General features: G+C 38.5%; 1 protein-coding gene across 1 annotated transcript in view; it reads left to right on the forward strand.

Moving 5' to 3' along the window:
* Nucleotides 1–20,239, forward strand: part of swap70b (switching B cell complex subunit SWAP70b) — a 322,658-nt gene that overhangs the window by 245,724 nt on the left and 56,695 nt on the right. Inside the window, exon 7 of the mRNA XM_039768547.1 lies at nucleotides 4,589–4,770. Within this exon, the coding sequence (XP_039624481.1) occupies nucleotides 4,589–4,770 (182 nt within the window). The remainder of the gene's footprint in view (nucleotides 1–4,588; nucleotides 4,771–20,239) is intronic.

Consider the following 20,239-nt stretch of genomic DNA (forward strand, 5'->3'; position numbering starts at 1 on the left):
CGTATCTCCGACCTCCAGATGACGAACCCAACATTTACACAATATTTCAGTTAAACCTGTGCGATACCCATTCAAATACAGTATCCAGTTTTTTGGAGCCTCGTCACACCTGCCATAAACTTCTCTACACTGAACGTAGACCTGAGAACCCCATAATGCAAGGGAGCAGCACTACAGTCACGCCACTGTGCCCCCCGCCACCCATGTCTAATACATGCTTTAATGCATTTCATCGTGAAAAAGATATCAAGTATTTATCTTAGTATTCTGAATGTTCATTGAGCAGGAATATCATGAAGTCAATGTGCGGCGATTGCTGCCGGCGCCTCTCACTGCAAGAGAAAGTCAGTTTAAGAAACGCGCAGAGATTAACAACTGGGTCGGGGAACACTTAATATAAAGCATTTAATGTGCTACATTAATTTATGACGGGGTTTGAGAAAATCTAGTAAATGAAACATTCATTTTAAGATGAAATTTAGTTTGCGACATTCAACTGACAAAATAAACTATGAGAATAAAGTCAACATGTCGACTTTAATCTCGACATTTACATTTTTTTTGTCTTCACTGTGTCCATATTTTTTTCAGTGGCCTTAGTACACTTCCTTAGGTTTCTCAAGGCCTGTTGTGCCAGTTTAAATGATCAATTTCTCATCCGCGATGCTACATGCTTCAGTTTCAACAACACGCATATAGCGAGAACAACGTGCGTACCGCAGTGCATTATGGGTTACGCAGGTAATTCCTAATGGCGTATTCGAAATTCAGCAAGAGGTTACATTTCCAAAGAAGTAAATATTACCGATGTTGTCGGGAAAAAAATAATCGCGTCTAAATGAAGATTTTTATTGATATTTCATAACATTTGGAAACCGTTAGAATGTTTTCTTTATTTTTAAAAAACTGACAGCGCGAAACCAACTTGTTTTATTTGAAAAATTCACTAATCAAAAATGATCTATAGACAGCTCATCAAAATTGATGTCACGCAATAAATTTCTTAACTCCTCAATATATCACAACCTATGCGAAATCGCAAATTCCAGAAAAGATCAAATGCCTAACAAGCTTTATGTGGCGAAAACAATTTCATTGTAGGTGAAATGACCGCATTTTATGTAGAAAAAATTTCTTTTATTAATAATATATAAAAGATATCGATTATAATGAAAAATCATGTCGGCATGAAAAAAAAAGACCGCATCTCCAAGCGTGTAAATAGTAGGGTATAATACTTATGTAAGATCACAACAGTGCTTCCCCTTTGAAAAATCAGCCATCATTTTGTAAACAATATTGAATACCAATTTGATACATGAAGAACATGCCAAAGTAAACTGTTTCCGCACGAAGTACGTACCCAAATGTTTAAAATTTGAAAGTAGTGGTAAAAATGTGCCCTGAACTGCACATTTAATTCTTTTTTCTCCAGAAAAATTGCACTTGTCCGCGGACAACTGCAACCAGAAAACACGGTCAATTTACCCGTGTCGGACGAGTCGGGCGTTGGATTTCCGCACCCCTGAGAATATAAAATGAAATTAAAGTATAACGATGTGTTAAAACATTTACCCATGATTCCTGTTTACCATATCCTCACCAAAATGCGTAAATTATGCATTCTTACCATTGAATCAATGAACAATGTCACAGTATACTTTGAATTAATGATGATTCATAGCCATCCCTTCCACTGCTGCTGCTGTTTTGTTTTTGTGTACTGCTTCTGTTGTAACAATTACAAATATTTTTAAGATGTATTTTTTTTAAACTATCAATCTGCTATGTTAGAGTCATTTAAGCCTAGTACAAGATAAAACCTATTTCTTCAGTATTATACAGGAGGTGAGCGCAATTGTAAACTTACCCTAGCATGTTAAAAATGATATTAATCTACACAATGCAACTTTAACTGAAATGACAATGAAGGCCACAAATGGAAAGAAAAAAGCATTCCCAATAAGACTATTCAGGGTGGGAGGCAATAGCCCCTTTAGTTTAGTACTTGTGTGTGGAAGAAAAATCTTCTTTGCACAGGAAAACATGCAGACTGCACAACAACTGTGCTTGGGCTTCACACACAGTGACACTAATCAGAATCCTTTTCATTTTCCATTTTGTCTGCAGTGTAGATGATTTATAAGAACGTAGAAGACAGATCTAAAAGGTAATGCATTGATCAGGCTTTGAAGCACCTGGGTGCAATGCCTTAGACTGTTAGCTATTACTACTTTGAAAAGGATAAAGAATGTCAAAATGTTTCCAAAACTACCACTTGCTATATATTTTATTTCTTTGATTCATGATTTTATATAACTATTACTATCAAGCAGAATCAGTTCTATATCATTAATGGCAACTTTTGTTCTTACTTATGTATAGTATGTATTAAAAAGGAATAAAACCTTATACAATAAAATTTTGATGCATAAAATATTTATGTAATAATTTATGATACCCTTTCAATGAATATTTATCTACAGTGTTGATACCATTGTATAGTTTTATCTTGTAATGTTCCCATGAGTGGCTTGAAAGGCACAATTAAATAAAATATGTATTCAATAGTAAGAATGCATGTATTTCTCCAAAAGAAATTGTCTTTGAATTTTCTCTGTGAGAATATAATATAAAAAGCACACACCACTTTCACTCTCTACAGTATAACAACAGTTTAAAACCAATAAAAGTGTGAATGGTATTCAACTTAAATTCCTTAATTTAAGAAAAGGTTATTGCTGGTCCTTGAATGGATTTGAAAAGAGGTTATCACTGACATTGATAGCTCACTATTTAAACCTTTCACTTCTCCCTCTACTGGATTTTCACTGGTAGCACACCATTTAAACGTCGCTGGTCTGCCATATGAACTTTCAAGCTAATGCAATCACGTTGCTGTAACTTTCTGAAATGGTACGGTTGCATGCAGTATAGTATAGGCAGCGTATTGCAAGGTAGCATAGTATTCCTCACTAATTCTGCTTGGCTACATCTGTGTATGTGTATACTTGAACAGCATTACTTATCAAGTTTCTGATCAGTTACCTTAGTTGACCTCTGTCTGCATGTCTCTTGGTATGTTATCCTTTTAGTAAGTGGGTCTTAGGTGTAAATCTGATTACAGGTCACAAAGTAATTGCTTTCCACCAAATAGAATTACCTTCAGAGAATAGTGGTTGGAGCTCAAAGTTATATTTTAGATCATAACCCAGTAATTGAGTAGATTATCAATGATGCAGTAATAAAGTATCCTCCTAATATAGACTTATAAACCAGGCATAAAGTGAAGAGAGTTCACATTAATTTTTTTTTTTTGTTTTTTTTAATACAAGCACTCTGGGTAGAGATGAAAATCGGGAGCATACTGCAACACTAGGACTTCTTTAAAAGATTTTAAATATCTCTCTGTCTTGTGAGATGATACCTGTACTTATCAAACTTTTGCAAATTTCATTCAGTCTGACCCCAAATGGTCTCTCTCTCTCAACACTGGCAATTTATGTTTCAGTTTTACATTTATATTGGTGCTTGGTTTTTAACCAAGTTCCCAATTTATTTTGTAGTTTGTGATTGTTAAAAAAATCACAAGACCTTGAAGTAAAATTGTTGTTTGAATAAACCAAAAATATTACTAATACGTAGAAAACCACATACCTTGAGGCGACAATGTCAGTCTAGCTTATTAGAAAGCAATTTAATCTGCTTATTATTGTTTTAATCTTGTATGGAAGATATTGCTTATAATTTCTGCAGAAGTAAATGCAAAACTAACATAGCTATTTGCTTTTTACTGCAATATAAGCATGTTGACTTTCAAACCACATAAGGTAAGTGAGCTTAGTAACACACTTTATATGGAAGTAGTAGTATCCTTTATTTTTATACATATTATTGATTTTATTGTAATCATTCCATACAACTAGATACATTTTTACAAAAAATGGGATTAAAAACAAATCAACCCCCACCCCTCAGTATCCTTTATTTTGGTGTGACAGAACAACTTTAATGAAGTGTTTTCCTCTGCAAATCTTGAAAACATATAGGGAAATTTAGCAGTAAGAATAGGAATATTAGAAGTATTATCATGTGTACAGAGGACAGTGAAATTATGTGCATGTTAATCCAACATGCAACACATTGTCACTATTTTTTGCACCAAGATAAACAAGAATGCTTAATAGAAAGCACAAACCAGCTTGCATGATTAACCTCTTATTGCTGTTTCAATTTGTTTAGTTTTACAATCTTTGTTTGATAGTTAAAAAAATACACTACTGAAAGATGAAGAATAAACTTAATGTTAAGTTATGACAATAAATATGAACTATTCAAAAACATTTGTGTTGCAGTAGTTTTGGTTCTGTTTAATATAGTCCTCAGTTCCAAATAAGGACTATACATTGCCAAAAAAAGAGGCTGGTTTCTACTTGGCAGCTGGTCACAATATTACAATCTGATAAGATCAGTTTTTATATTAGTGAGAATGCTGTAGGATTTATAGAGAGTACTATATCCTACAGCCTCTACTACTGTTGAAAAAGTATGTTAAAATTGACATTCTTTCAAATAAATGTTTTGTCAGCCATTCAAACTGCTATTAACTTGCTAAGTATGGGCCTGCCAGCACCACACCAGGAATCACGCGAGAAAAGAAAAGATCTGCGGCGCAAGCAACAGATTGAACAAGAAGAATTGGAACGAAGAATGAAGGAACTGCAATTAGCCAACGAGAAAAAGCAACAAGAGCTGGAATCCATGAGAAAGGTAAAATGTTATTAGACACAATAATTTTCATGTTTTGTAAAAATTACTAAACCCTCCTATTGAGAATTTGACATTTGACCACACTGTTTTATGAAATCAATGTTCAGAGTGAGAGTTGCAAAATTTACAGTTTCTGTAGAGCAGACATGGAGACAAATTCTTAAAGGTTATAGATAATTCAATGTCATACCCAATAGTAAAAAATAGTTTAAATAACAAGATTGTTTTGCAAACATAGTTTTGTTTTTTTCTGGATTGATGCCAAAAACATGCTAATCCAACTACAGTATACTAATAAAAAGCAAAGCCCTCACTCACTCACTCATCACTAATTCTCCAAGTTCCTGTGTAGGTAGAAGGCTGAAATTTGGCAGACTCATTCCTTACAGCTTCCTTACAAAAGTTGGGCAGGTTTCATTTTGAAATTCTATGCGTAATGGTCATAACTGGAAGCTATTTTTCTCCATTTACTGTAATGGAGTTGAGCTCGAAAGCCATGGGGGCGGAGTTTCGTGTGACATCATCACGCCTCCCACGTAATCACGTGAACTGACTGTCAACGCATTGCGTAGAAAACCAGGAAGAGCTCCAAAAAGCGCTGAAGAAAACATGCATTATACTGTACAATTGAGAAGGCAGCGAAACAATAAGAAGCAAGCGAATGACATATACAACCATATTCATGAGTGCTGCTACATCGGAAACGAAGCAAGGTGTAAACCTAAAGTTTAAATTAAGTTCATAGACAGGCTGCCGCTGGCGTTTGTCATGCCCACGGGTAATGCGGGATACAAGTTTAATGAGAGGAAGCAGGATATAAACAAGAGTTTTGATCACTTTGTAACTAAGTTAAAATTGCAGGTGAGGGGATGTGCTTATGTAAATTCCGAGAGACTGTGTTTGTGGGGGATTGACAGTTAAGGCGGGTGGGGGAGTCACGTCATCATCTCCCCTCCCATTCATCTCATTTCGCTCTGAGCTGAGCTCCGCAGCTAACTCACGCAGTGTTACGGAAGCGACTTTGTCAGGCTGCTACCAAATACTCACAGAAAAATCCACAAGTTAATACACACACTGTCTCTAGAGTTTCTCCACACTGAATCCTCCAGGCACTACTTACAAAAGGTTACAATGACAATTGTGTTACGTTATTTTTAAAATGTTTCCTTTTCTTAGCACAAGCACAGCTGAGAAGCTTCGATGCATGTGCTTCATAACGCGTTAAAAATCACGCATTTAATCACACTTTGCATTCCAAGCAAAGGGGAACTTATGTCAATGCTTGATTTCCTGGTACACCGATTACATTGATCAGCGCTTCCCGATTCATTTTAACCTCGCACCCCGTTGGTTTGAAAAGAAGTATGAAAAAATATGAGGTTAACACAGAAAAACAGATCACCAATTGAAGCTTTATGAATAATCGATTCGCCATCAATAATTGTTTTGGTAAAGCCATACTCGGTATACTCCTCCTTCCGTTTTATAATTTTTCCGCCACTAGCCATGATTAAATGAACGGTAAAAAAGTAACAGCGAAGCGAGGGTGACTTATTCAGGCAGCTCGAATTTGGATATAAGTAGGTTCTATTTAGTCGCCAGAAATATCTTTGTTAGGAATGGAAGTTGAATTTAAATTTCTATGGTAAAGAAAAAGTTATGCAATGATGACTACATTTAACTATATAAAGTCAAAACTTGATTATATAAACTCACTGTCAGAATAAATAAAGTCAAAACTTGAATATATAAAGTCTGCGTCGGTATATATAAAGTCAAAACTTGAATATATAAAGTCAGCGCTGGAATATATAAAGTCAAAACCTGAGTATATAAAGACAGGGTCGGAATATATAAAGTAAGCGCTGCAATATATAAAGTCAAAACTTCAATATATAAAGTCAGCGTCGGAATATATAAAGTAAGCGCTGGAATATCCATCCATTTCCCAACCCGTTGAATCCGACCACAGGGTCACGGAGTCTGCTGGAGCCAATCCCAGCCAACACTGGGCGCAAGGCAGGAACCAATCCTGGGCAAGGCACATGCATCATTTTCAAAACATTAACCGAGCAGTGTTTTTTTTTTAATTTATTTTTCTGAATACATTTTTGTTCACTTAGTTCAGTTCAGAGTCGTTTTAATCAATAGATTTTGGCTTTGACTTTATATATTCAGGAATGAGTTTATATACTCCGATGTTGACTTTATGTAATGTGGAAACGACCCGGACACAGACAGGCGGACATGTTGTAATCACTACCACACGTTTTATTTACAATAAATAAACTGGTCACACAGACCCCAGCCAATGGTCACTAAGACCCAGTCACGTGCACAAAAACCCCCAAATACTCAGTCCTGGTCACAAATGCCTCTCTTCGGGCCACCTCCACACCTCCTCTGTGCTTCGTCCTTCCTCCTCCCGACTCCAGCTCTGAATGAATGAAGATGGCCCCTTTTATACAGTTCCGGGATGAGCACCAGGTGTTCTCGGCATTCCGCCCTTGGCCACGCCCCAGCATGGCGGAAGTGCCGGCTGTCCTCCCGGCAGCTCTCCGGGTGTCACCCTAAATCTTCCCCCCCAGCACTTCCTGGTGTGGAGGAAATGCTGTGGCAACAGGTCCCCATGTGATCCAGGGTGGGCTTTGACCCTCTTCCGGTCCCTCACGGCGTCCCGGCCGGGTCATTGCCCCTGGCATCCCTGACAATAATCAGGAATGACTTTATAAATTCCGACGATGACTTTCTATATTCAAGTTTTGACTTTATATATTCCAGCGCTGACTTTATATATTCTAACGCTGACTTTTTATATATTAAAGTTTTCACTTTATATATTCCAGTGATTACTTTATATATTCAAGTTTTGACTTTATATATTCAGAAAAAAGTTTTGACTTTATGTATACCGACGCTGACTTTATATATTCAAGTTTTGACTTTATATATTCTGATGCCGACTTTATATATTCACAGAATCAATTTATTTGCCAGTTTGGCATCCCATAGTATATGTGTGTGTGTGTATATATGTACACATGTATGTATGTATGTATATATATATATATATATATATATATATATATATATATATATGTATGTATGTGTATATATATATATATATATATATGTATGTATGTGTATATATATATATATATATATATGCCAGCAACACTCATGACAATGACAAAACAATTACATTGTCAATCATGTTACGTTATTATTAAAATGTTTCCTTTTTTTTTATTTCTCTGCTGCCAAGTATGGTATTATATATATATATATATATATATATATACAGTATATATACTAGTAAAATACCCGCGCTTCTCAGCGTTGAAATACCCGTGGATTAAATAAAACCTACACAATACTATAAAAATCGTAATAATATGAACAATGAAACAGCGGAGAACCCGTGAATTAAATAAAAAGGTTGCTTCGTTGTTGAAGCAAGGAAAAAGGACTTTCTTATATGTCGTTCGTTTTAAAACAGTGCAGAAGCTGTGAGAAAGCTGCTTCCTTGGCTTAAGAAGCTAAACGAAAGAAGACACCGCAGTGAACACAGAAGAGAACCCGTGGATTAAATAAAACCTACACAATAACTATAAAAATCGTAATAAATGAACAATGAAACAGCGGAGAACCCGTGGATTAAATAAAAGGCGGCTTCGTTGGCGAAGCAAGGAAAAGGACTTTCTTATATATCGTTCGTTTATAAAACCGTGCAGAAGCTCTGAGAAAGCTGCTTCCTTCGCAAAGTAAGGAAACGACTGAAGAGACCGCGGGGACGTGGTAAGTATTCGGCAAGGCAGCTGAAGTGCTGCATTATGGGATCTGTAGTTTATTGTGTTACCAGCACTTCATATCCCCGGGCCATTAATAACAATAATACAGTATATAAAATGATCTCGCGGGCCGGATATAATTACACGCTGGGCCAGATGTGGCCTGCGGGCCTTGAGTTTGACACATATGGACTAAATAGAACTTGAAAAGATATATTTTTTCGTACATCGAGCCCGCATGCTATTGTGGTTTTGCCTGCATGCCTCAATAAGTCATCCTCCCCTCGCTCTTACTTTTTTACCGTTCATCTAATGAATACACTGAGTATGGCTTTACCAAAACAATCATTGATGGCGAATAAAGTATCTATTATTCGAGTATGTAGATCGGGTATATATATACATATATATATACCAGCGTATAGCAGGAGACGTAGTGTGTTAAAGAAGCTATGAAAAGAAAAGGGAACATTTTAAAATAGCGTAACATGACTGTCAATATACAGTAATTGTTTTGTGAGTTTTACTGAGTGTTGCTGTCATCAAGGATTTGATTATCATTATTTCTTTCAATCAGGTTCGTATTTGTAGGATGTGTTGTGTTCAAGTTACATTCCGTGTTTGTCAATCGTTGTAAAGATGACAGGTTTCATTCATCGATTCGTTTCTTACTGCATCAATAAACAGCTCGTCTTCTTCTTTATCTGAGACCTGACACACTGCATGCACGGGTTTTTTTTACACTGTCTTCCTTTAGCGGGACATTGACTTTTCCACCGTGTGCTTTGTTTCCACAGTAGCTGCATTTATGAATATGCTTATATGTATCAGGCCTTCATATTTTTGCTGCCTTTTCAATTGTGTAATTCATTTTTGTTCAGCTCTTTGGAACTGTTGCTTTTGTCTGTGCACTGCGTCAGTTCCGTGAGCCTTCGGTGTACATGCATCGAAGTTTCCCAGCTGTGCTGGTGCCATGTCGTGCTATGTCCATGGCTGTATCTAATGTTACGAAGTTCCGGCACTTAAAACTTCCTCCTGCAGTTTCGCTGAGTTTGTGCCAAACACCACCCTGACCATCTCATCTTCCTCTGCATAAGCACAGTCCTTCACCCGTGAATATTTACCCGTGGCAGTTTGCTATTGGATTGCCGCTGACGGACGGCCTTATATGGGTAGGCACTAAATTACAAGCGCCAGCGCAGCCTGTCTATGAACTTAATTTAAAGTTTAGGTTTACATCGTGCTTTGTTTCAGTAGCAGAACTCATGAATATGGTTGTATATGTCACTTTCTTTCGCTTCTTATTGTTTGCTGCCTTCTCAATTATATAATGCATGTTTTCTTCAGCGCTTTTTGGGCCTCTTCCTGGTTTTCTACGTACTGCGTGATTACGTGGAAGGCGTGATGATGTCACACGAAACTCCGCCCCACGGGTTTCAAGCTCATCTCCATTACAGTAAATGGAAAAACAGCTTCCAGTTATGACCATTACGCGTAGAATTTCGAAATGAAACCTGCCCAACTTTTGTAAGGAAGCTGTAAGGAATAACCTACCAAATTTCAGCCTTCTACCTACGGGAAGTTGGAGAATTAGTGATGAGTCAGTCAGTGAGTGAGTGAGTCAGTGAGGGCTTTCCGTTTATTAGCATAGATATCTATACCAATAAATCTATACTCAGCCCTCACTCACTCACTCACTCACTCACTCACTCACTCACTCACTCACTCACTCACTCACTGACTCATCACTAATTCTCCAACTTCCGTGTAGGTAGAAGGCTGAAATTTGGCAGGCTTATTCCTTACAGCTTACTTACAAAAGTTGGGCAGGTTTCATTTCAAATTCTACGATAAGGGTCATAACTGGAAGCTATTTTTCCCATATAATGTAATGGAGTCTTGAGTTGAGATGGCTGGGGCGGAGTTTCGTGACATCATCACGCCTCCTACGTAAGTACGTAGAGAACAAGGAAGAACTCCAAACAGCGATCAGCACAAAACGCCATTTCACAATTGAGAAGGCAGAAAAACATTATGAAGCAAATGATGCATACAAGCATATTCATAAGTACAGCTACTGCGGAAACAAAGCACGGCGTGAACCGTAAGTTTATATTAAATTAAGTTCATAGGCTACCACTAGCGCTTGTAATTTAGTGCCTGCCCATATAAGGCCGCCCATCAGCGCAATCCAATACAAACACTGCCGGTAAATATTCACGGTGAAGGACTGTGCTTATGCAGAGGAAGATGAGATGGTCAGGGTGGTGTTTGGCACAAACTCATTGAAACTGCGAGAGAAACTTTTAAGTGCCGGGTCTTAGCTGACATTACACGAGATGGCACCAGTACAGCTGGGAACCTTCGATGCAAGAACACCAAGCGGCTCACGTGAACTGACGATGCACAGACAAAAGCAACAGTTCCAAAGAGTGCTGAACAAAACCAATTACACAATTGAGAAGGCAGCAAAAAATATGAAGCGCCTTATACATACAATCATATTCATAAGTGCAGCTACTGCGGAAACAAAGCACACGGTGGAAAAAGTGAATGTCCTGCTAAAGGAAGACAGTGAAAAAAAACCCGTGCATGCAGTTTGTCACATCACAGATAAAAGGAAGACGAGCTGTTTATTGATGCAGTAAGGAACTAATCGATGAATGAAACCTCTTATCTTTACAACGATTGACAAACACGGAATGTAACTTGAACACATCCTACAAATACGAGCCTGATTGAAAGAAATAATGATAATCAAATCCTTGATGACAGCAACATTCAATAACACTCACAAAACAATTACTGTATATTGACAATCATGTTACGCTATTTTTAAAATGTTCCCTTTTCTTTTCATAACTTCTACTTCTCCACTGCGATACACGGGTATATATATATAAATGTATATATATACCCCGATCTACAATACATACTTTAGCATAGACAAGCCACACGCTGTGGCAATTGTAGAGTCTTCGCCTCTAACGCCGACATTCGAGGTTCGATTCCCGAGAGGGGATGTACTGACTATGTACGCGCGCTACCTGATTCATTTTACCTTCGATCTCCTTGGTTTGGGACGTATGAAAAATATTAGGTTAACGCAGAATCATGTTACGCTATTTTTAAAATTTTCCCTTTCTTAGCACAAGCACAGCTGAGAAGCTTCGATGCATGTACTCCATAACGCGTTAAAAATAACGATTTAATCACACTTTCAATTCCAAGCAAACGGAACTTTTGTCAATGCATGATTTCCTGGTACATCCATTACACTGATGCACACATCACAGCTACAAAAATGTTAGAGTCGGAATAAAGCGCGTTCCTACGACTGATCATTTCGACTCCCGTAAGCCTTGATAAAAGCATGGTTTTGTGCACACTGAAAAGCAAGCAAAATTAGATGCATTACAGAAAGCGGACTTTGTGGCTCTTACTGGGGATCATTGGACTTCCGTGACCGTTAGTAATTCTAAATACATCTAATTACAAAATGTTCAATGATCACACTGTTTTAGCCTAATGTACAAAATAATTTTGGCTAATGTTACTCAGAGTTTAAAGAGTAAGCTGGTCAAATTACCTTTTATGTTTCTGACTTATTTTTTAAGAAGAAAACTGCACTTTATGGTGAAATTTTGGTTATTATTATTTAAAGACAATACTATTCTGAAAATGTACTTAAAGTACTTAAACTACCACTTTATTTTTAAGTCTGCCCAATTTTAACCAGGGATGATATTTTTGTTTCTGTTTTGAATTCAAATGCAGTTTAAAGCTTTTTTTCAGAAATTAAAACAGCTTCAGTTTACAATATTCATGTCCATGTCTATTATTTGATTCTGTAAGCCCACTAAAACCGCTTTTAAAAAAAAAAAAACATTTGCATTTGGGGCAAATTTACGTGTCGATTACATACATTAATCAAGATTAATTCTTACACAGCCTCTAATTAATTGGATTAATTTTTTAATCGAGTCCCACCTAATATATATATATATGTAGATATATATATATGTATTTGTATATATATGTGTATATACAGTATATATGTAGATATGTATATGTTGTATATACAGTATGTATATATATGTGTGTGTATATATAGTATGTGTATATATATGTATATATATGTATGTGTGTATATGTGTATATATATATAACTATATATATATATATGTGTATAGATGTGTATATATATATATATATTTATATATATGTTTATATGTATATATATGTTTATATATGTGTCTGTGTGTGTGTGTGTGTGTGTATATATATATATATATATATATATATATATACCAACAACACTCATATCAATGACAAAACAATTACATTAACAATCATCTTACGTTATTTTTAAAATGTTTGCTTTTCTTTTCATAACTTTAACACACTACTTCTCCGCTGCGAAGCGCAGGTATTCTGCTAGTATACTAATAAAAGGCAAAGCCCTCACTGACTGACTCACTGACTCATCACTAATTCTCCAACTTCCCATGTAGGTAGAAAGCTGAAATTTGGCAGGCTTTTTCCTTACAGCTTACTTACAAAAGTTAAGCAGGATTCATTTTGAAATTCAACATGTAACGGTCGACAACATCCGCCATGTTGAACTTTCTTATTTATGGCCCCATCTTCTCGAAATTTGGTAGGCGGCTTCCCTGCGCTAAGCGAAACCGATGTACTTACTTATTTTGATGGTATGACGCCACTGTCGGCCGCCATATTGAACTTTCCAACGTCACCAATTTTCCAACTTCCTGTGTAGGTAGAATGCTGAAATTTGGCAGGTTCATTCCTTACAGCTTACTTACAAAAGTTAAGCAGGTTTCATTTAGAAATTCTACCTTTAACTGGCAACAGCGTCCGCCATGTTAAACTTTCTTATTTATGGCCCCATCTTCACGAAATTTGGTAGGCGGCTTCCCTGCACTAACTGAAACCGATGTACATACTTATTTTGGTGGTATGATGCCACTTTCGCCCGCAATATTGAAGTTTCTAACGGTCTTTGTTACCTATGGGCCCATCTTCAAGAAATTTGGTACGCTAACTGAATCCTACTTATGTACATACTAGCAAAATACCCGCACTTCGCAGACGGCGAAGTACTGCCTTAAAATTGTTATTAAGAAGAAAATTAAACCTTTTTAAACTGAGGGAAAATATGCCAATAATTATTTAAGAATCTCTTTGTATACCACATTGTGAGTTCGGCCCTCCGGTTGTAATATGACCAAGTTGTGCGCTGAGCTTACTCTTGAGCATGCAACGTACATTTGGCCATGTGAACAGTAATCTTGTTTCAAATCCCACAGCTTGAATTGCTGCTGTCATAATCGGTTTGAGTTTCATGGTTTGCTTCAATTACGACAATATTTGCAGGACTTGTGTTGAAGTGACATTTGGCAACTGTCAACGTTGTAAGCATACAACCGGTTTCATTGATAACTTCACATCCAGCTTTTGAAAGTTTAAACATACATAAACATCAAAGTGTCCACTACTCAAATCGTCACCTGTGAACCTAAGATGTTTAAGAGGCATTGGCAGTTGTCGAAAGGTGTAAAATATTCGGCCATTTTGGTACACTTGAAAGCGACAACCGAACAATTCAGCGGCAGTCATCAACTCACATGCAGAACCATAGGTGAAGGGCTTAAGCATTTCACTCTTATAGTGCTCCTGTGTAGTATAATTATCTCCTGTACCGTCATCAGTCCACACCTTGAACCTGTCCGAGTCATTCAATACATAAGACAGAATGTTCCTCCGGATATCAAGAGTGAGCCTGATATGGCCGTGCAATATGTAACAGAAAATGGAAAAGGTAAGTGCCATCTCCGGGTATGGAAACCACTCAGTAAGTGACAGTTCTTTGATCGATGGTGATCACCTCGATAGACATGTTAATAGGGGTAGGTTGGAATGATAAAGGAAATGGGTACCTGAACAATGTAAAGTAAGTCTAAAATACCTACACAATAACTATAATCGTAATAAACGAACAATAAAACCGCAGAGAAGCCATGGATTAAATAAAAAGGCTGTAGTTATCAGCAGGGAGACGTGAATCACGTATAAGCAAGGAAGCGAATGTAGAGACCAGAGCGCCGGACGCCTTATACAGACAGGCAGCCAACAACGTGGGAGGCGTTGGGATGGGGGACCCAACGCTGCCTCACACGGTGACCGAGCTGCAGGCTATGGACGTATATATGTACATAAGTAGGATTCAGTTAGCGTTGGAAACCCACATACCAAATTTCTTGAAGATGGGCCCATAAGTAACAAAGACCGTTGAAAAGTTCAATATGACGGCCGACAGTGGCATCATACCACCAAAATAAGTACGTACATTGGTTTCGGTTAGCGCAGGAAAGCCGCCTACCAAATTTTGTGAAGATGGGGCCATAAATAAGAAAGTTCAACATGGCAGACATTGTCGACCTTAATTGACCGTTACGTGTAGAATTTTGAAATGAAACCGGCTTAACTTTTGTAAGTAAGCTGTAAGGAATAAGCCTGCCAAATTTCAGCCTTCAACCTACACGGGAAGTTGGAGAATTAGTGATGAGTGAGTGAGTGAGTGAGTCAGTCAGTCAGTGAGGGCTTTGCCTTTTATTAGTATAGATATACATCCATAGCCTGCAGCTCAGTCGCCGTGTGAGGCGGCGTTGGGTCCCCCATCCACACGCCTCCCACGTTGATATGAGGCCCTCCGTCGCTCCGGTCTCTCCATTCCCTTCCTTGCTTCGCCACAGTATTCATGTCTCCCTGCTGATAACTGCAGCCTTTTTATTTAATCCACGGGTTATCTGCTGTTTTATTGTTCGTTTATTAAGATTATAGTTATTGTATAGGTATTTTAGACTTACTTTACATTGTTCAGTTACCCATTTCCTTTATCGTTCCAACCTTACCCCTGTTATATCTATTGAGGTGATCACCATCGATCAAAGAACTGTCACTTACCGAGTGGTTTCCATGCCCGGAAATGGAGCTTGCCTTTTCCATTCTCTGTGTTACATATTGCACGGCCATATCAAGCTCACTCTTGATATCCGGAGTAACATTCTGTCTTATGTATTGAATGACTGGGACAGGTTCAAGGTGTGGACTGATGACGGTACAGGAGATAATTATACTACACAGGAGCATTATAAAAGTGAAATGCTTAAGCCCTTCACCTATGGTTCTGCATGTAAGTTGATGGCAGCCGCTGAATGGTTCGTTGTCGCCAAGTGTACCGAAATGGCCAAATATTTTACACCTTTGGACAACCACCAATGCCTCTTAAACATCTTAGATTCACAGGTGATGATTTGAGTAGTGGACACTTTGATGTTTATGAATGTTTAAACTATCAAAAGCTGGATGTGAAGTTATCAATGAAACTTTTTGTATGCTTACAACGCTTGACAGATGCTGAATGTCACTTCAACACAACAAGTCCTGCAAATACTAACGTAATTTAAACAAACCATGAAACTCAACCCGATTATGACCGCAGCAATCCAAGCTGTGAGATTTAAGGCAAGATTGCTTTTCACATGGCCAACTGTATGTTGCATGCTTAAGAGTAAGCTCAGCGCACAGCTTGGTCATATTACAACCGGAGGGCCAAACTGACAACATGGCATACAAAGAGATCCTTAACAAATAATTATTGGTATATTTTCCCTCAGTTTAAAAACGTTTACTTTTCTTCTTAATAAAAATTTGAAGGTAGTAGTTCGCCACTGCGAAGCGCGGGTATTTTGCTAGTGGAAAATAAGAGCTGATGTAATTAAAGCTGGAGTCCGAAGTAAGCCCTGACAAGTGAACTTAAGAATAACCGATCTATTTTACTGTGGTATAAATTGTTGGTGTCTGAAATGGTGGCGTCAACATCTTTAAAATGGCTTTTGTTTTCTATGGAGTTTGCTTCTATAATTATATTTTTTTAATGACAACAATAAGCAGAGCAGACATAGGTTTTAGAGCCTTGTTCAATCCTTGCCTCAAAGAATTCAAGCTGCTCTGGAGACAGAAGGAGGTAGCATCTGGTAAAGAGCAGGTGTACCTAATAAAGTGTCTGATCAGTGTATATCCTCTATTCTGCAAAACACACTAAACAGAGATCTGCTTCAGTGCCTCTTAATATCCTGGAGTCTGAATCCACATCAGCAACCTTGAATTTGCAACAACACTACAGTGTTTGCATTTGTCAATGGTTGGCATCTCTTACACAACTATGATACATTTTAGGCTGTACATGAAACCAGAGATCAGTCTTTTACTGAAGTTGTAAATCTGTAAAAGAGCATATTAAAGGTAAATCACCTCACTTTTGCTGTGACTTACATGTTTTGAAAAAAGGGACTGTGACTCAGCAGTTTCTGGGGGGCTGCAACCACTGTTTACTTAAAGGACTGAGTTGGTGTGAGCAAAAATGTTAAATTTTATTATCCTGTAAGCATTACTTAATCCTATGCAATATAGACACATATTCGTATATACAACTGATTAATCCATTCATTCTTTTATAAAGATGACTAGATATGCTGTTGCTGTATGTTTCTTGTGACCTTTAGTTTAAAAAGTTGCAGAATATTTATATAACCCAGCCACAGGAGATGCACAAACCAGTGTTTCTTTGTGCCAGTCCCAAGCCCGGATAAATGGGGAGGGTTACATCAGGAAGGGCATCCGATGTAAAATTTTGCCAAATCAATATGCGGACAACAATACAAATTTCCATACTGGATCGGTCGAGCCCTGGGTTAACAACGACTGCCACTAGTACTGTTAGCCAAGAGGGTGCTGGAGGAAATTGGGCTACTGTTGGCCGAAGGAAAAGAAGAGGGGGGAGACGTGTCCGGGGGCAGGAGGAGAGGAGGAAAGTAAAGGGAGTGGAACTGAGGGTAGGAACTTTGAAAGTTGGAAGTATGACTGGTAAGGGGAGAGAGTTAGCAGATATGATGGAGAGAAGGAAGGTTGATATATTGTGTGTGCATTAGACTAAATGTAAGGGGAATAAGGCCAGGTGGATTGGAGGTGGATTCAAATTGTTCTATCATGGTATGGATGGGAGGAGAAATGGAGTAGGGGTTAATCTGAAGGAGCAGCACGTCAAGAGTGTTTTGGAGGTGAAAAAGAGTGTCAGACAGAGTAATGATTATGAAGCTGGAAACTGGAGGTGCGATGATGAATGTTGTTAGTGCATATGCCTTGCATGTTGGGTGTGTAATGGGTGTGAGAGATTTTTGGAGTGAGTTGGATGAAGTGATGAACAGTGTACACAAGGGACAGAAAGTGGTGATTGGAGCGGATTTCAGTGGACATGTTGGTGAAGGGAACAATGGAGACGAGGAGGTGATGGGTAGGTATGGTGTCAAGGAGAGGAATGAAGGAGGTTAGAGGATAGTGGATTTTGCCAAAAGGATGGACATGGCTGTGGTAAATATGTATTTTAAGAAGAGGGGGGAAAATAGGGTTACGTAAAAGAATGGAGGAAGATGCACACAGGTAGATTACATCCTTTGCAGAAGAGTTGATATGAAGGAGATTGAAGACTGCAAAGTGGTGGCAGGGGAAAGTGTAGTTAAGCAGCATAGGATGGTGGTCTGTAGGATGACATTGGAGATCAAGAAGAGGAAGAGAGTGAGGGCAAAGCCAAGGATCAAATGGTAGAAATTGAAAAAAGGAAGACTGCAAGGTTGAGTTTAGGGAGGAGGTGAGACAGGCACTGGGGGGCAGTGAAGAGTTACCAGACAGCTGGGAAACTACAGCAAATGTAGTAAGGGTGTCAGTAAGAAGGGTGCTTGGCATGACATCTGGAAAGAGGAAGGAGGAAAAGGAAACCTGGTGGTGGAATGAAGAAATACAGGAGAGTATACAGAGGAAGAGGATGGCAAAGAAGAAGTGGGATAGTCAGAGAGATGTAGAAAGTAGATAAGGTGCAAGGAGAAGAGAGAGGTGGCGAAGGCTAAAGAAAAGGCGTATGATGAGTTGTATGAGAGGTTGGACACTAAGGAGGGAAAAAATGACCTCTGCCGATTGGCTACACAGAGGGACCAAGCTGGGAAAGATGTGCAGCAGGTTAGGGTGTTAAAGGATAAAGATGGAAACGTACTTAGAAGCGAGGAGAGTGTGTTGATCAGATGGAAAGAGTACTTTGAGATGCCGATGAATGAAGAGAATGAGAGAGAGAAGTGGTTGGATGATGTGGAGATAGTGAATCAGGAAGTGCAACGGATTACCAAGGAAGAAGTAAGGACAGCTTTTAAGAGGATGATAAATGGAAAGGCCATTGGTCCAGATGACATACCTATGGAAGCATGGAGGTGTTTAGGAGAGATGGCAGTGGAGTTTTTAACCAGATTATTTAATGGAATCTTGAGAAGGGAGTAGAGTTGGCGAAGGTGAATGAGTTTAAATACTTGGGATCAACAGTACAGAGTAATAGGGATTGTGGAAAAGAGGTGAAAAAGAGAATGCAGGCAGGGTGGAATGGGTGGAGAAGAGTTTCAGGAGTAATTTGTGACAGATGGGTATCAGCAAGAGTCAAAGGGAAGGTCTACAGGACGGTAGTGAGACCAGCTATGTTATATGGGTTGGAGACTGTGGCACTGACCAGAAAGCAGGAGACAGAGCTGGAGGTGACAGAGTTAAAGATGCTAAGATTTGCATTGGGTGTGACGAGGATGGATAGGGTTAGAAATGAGTACATTAGAGGGTCAGCTCAAGTTGGACTTTGGGAGACAAACAAGTGAAATGCATGCTCAGTTGGGTTAAGATCAGGTGACTGACTTGGCCATTCAAGAATTTTCCACTTTTTTGCTTTAATAAACTCCTGGGTTGCTTTGACTGTATGTTTTGGGTCATTGTCCATCTGTATCATGAAACGCCAGCTTACTCAATTTGACTGCATTTAGCTGGATTTGAGCAGACAGTATGTCTCTGAACACCTCAGAATTAATTTGGCTTCTTCTGTCCTGTGTCATACCATCAATAAACACTACTGTCCCAGTGCCACTGGCAGCCATGCATGCCCAAGCCATCACACTGCCCCCACCGTGTTTTACAGATGATGTGGTATTCTTTGGATAATGAGCTGCTCCACGCCTTCTCCATACTTTTTTCTTGCCATCATTCTGGTAGAGGTTGATCTTGGTTTCACCTGTCCAAAGAATGTTTTTCCAGAACTGTGCTGGCTTTTTTTATATGTTCTTTAGCAAAGTCCAATCTAGTCTTTCTCTTCTTGAGGCTTATGAGTGGCTTGCACTTTGCAGTGCACCCCCTGTATTTACTTTCATGCAGTCTTCTCTTTATGGTAGACTTGGATATCGATACGCCTACCCCCTGGAGAGTGCAAATACCACACCTCAAATCAACTCCAGGCCTTTTATCTGCTTAATTGATAATGACATAACGACGGACTTTCCCACACCTGCTCATGAAATAGCCTTTGAGTCAATTGTCCAATTACTTTTGAGCCCCTGAAATGAAGGGATTGTATTAAAAAAATGCTTTAGTTGCCTCACATTTTTATGCAATCGTTTTGTTCACCCCACTGATTTAAAGCTGAAAGTCTGCACTTCAACTGTATCTGAGTTGTTTCATTTAAAATTCATTGTGGTAATGTACAGAACCAAAATTAGAAAAAAGTTGTCTCTGTCCAA

This window comes from Polypterus senegalus, chromosome 1 (genome assembly GCF_016835505.1).
Source record: "Polypterus senegalus isolate Bchr_013 chromosome 1, ASM1683550v1, whole genome shotgun sequence".
NCBI classification, from domain to species: domain Eukaryota; kingdom Metazoa; phylum Chordata; class Cladistia; order Polypteriformes; family Polypteridae; genus Polypterus; species Polypterus senegalus.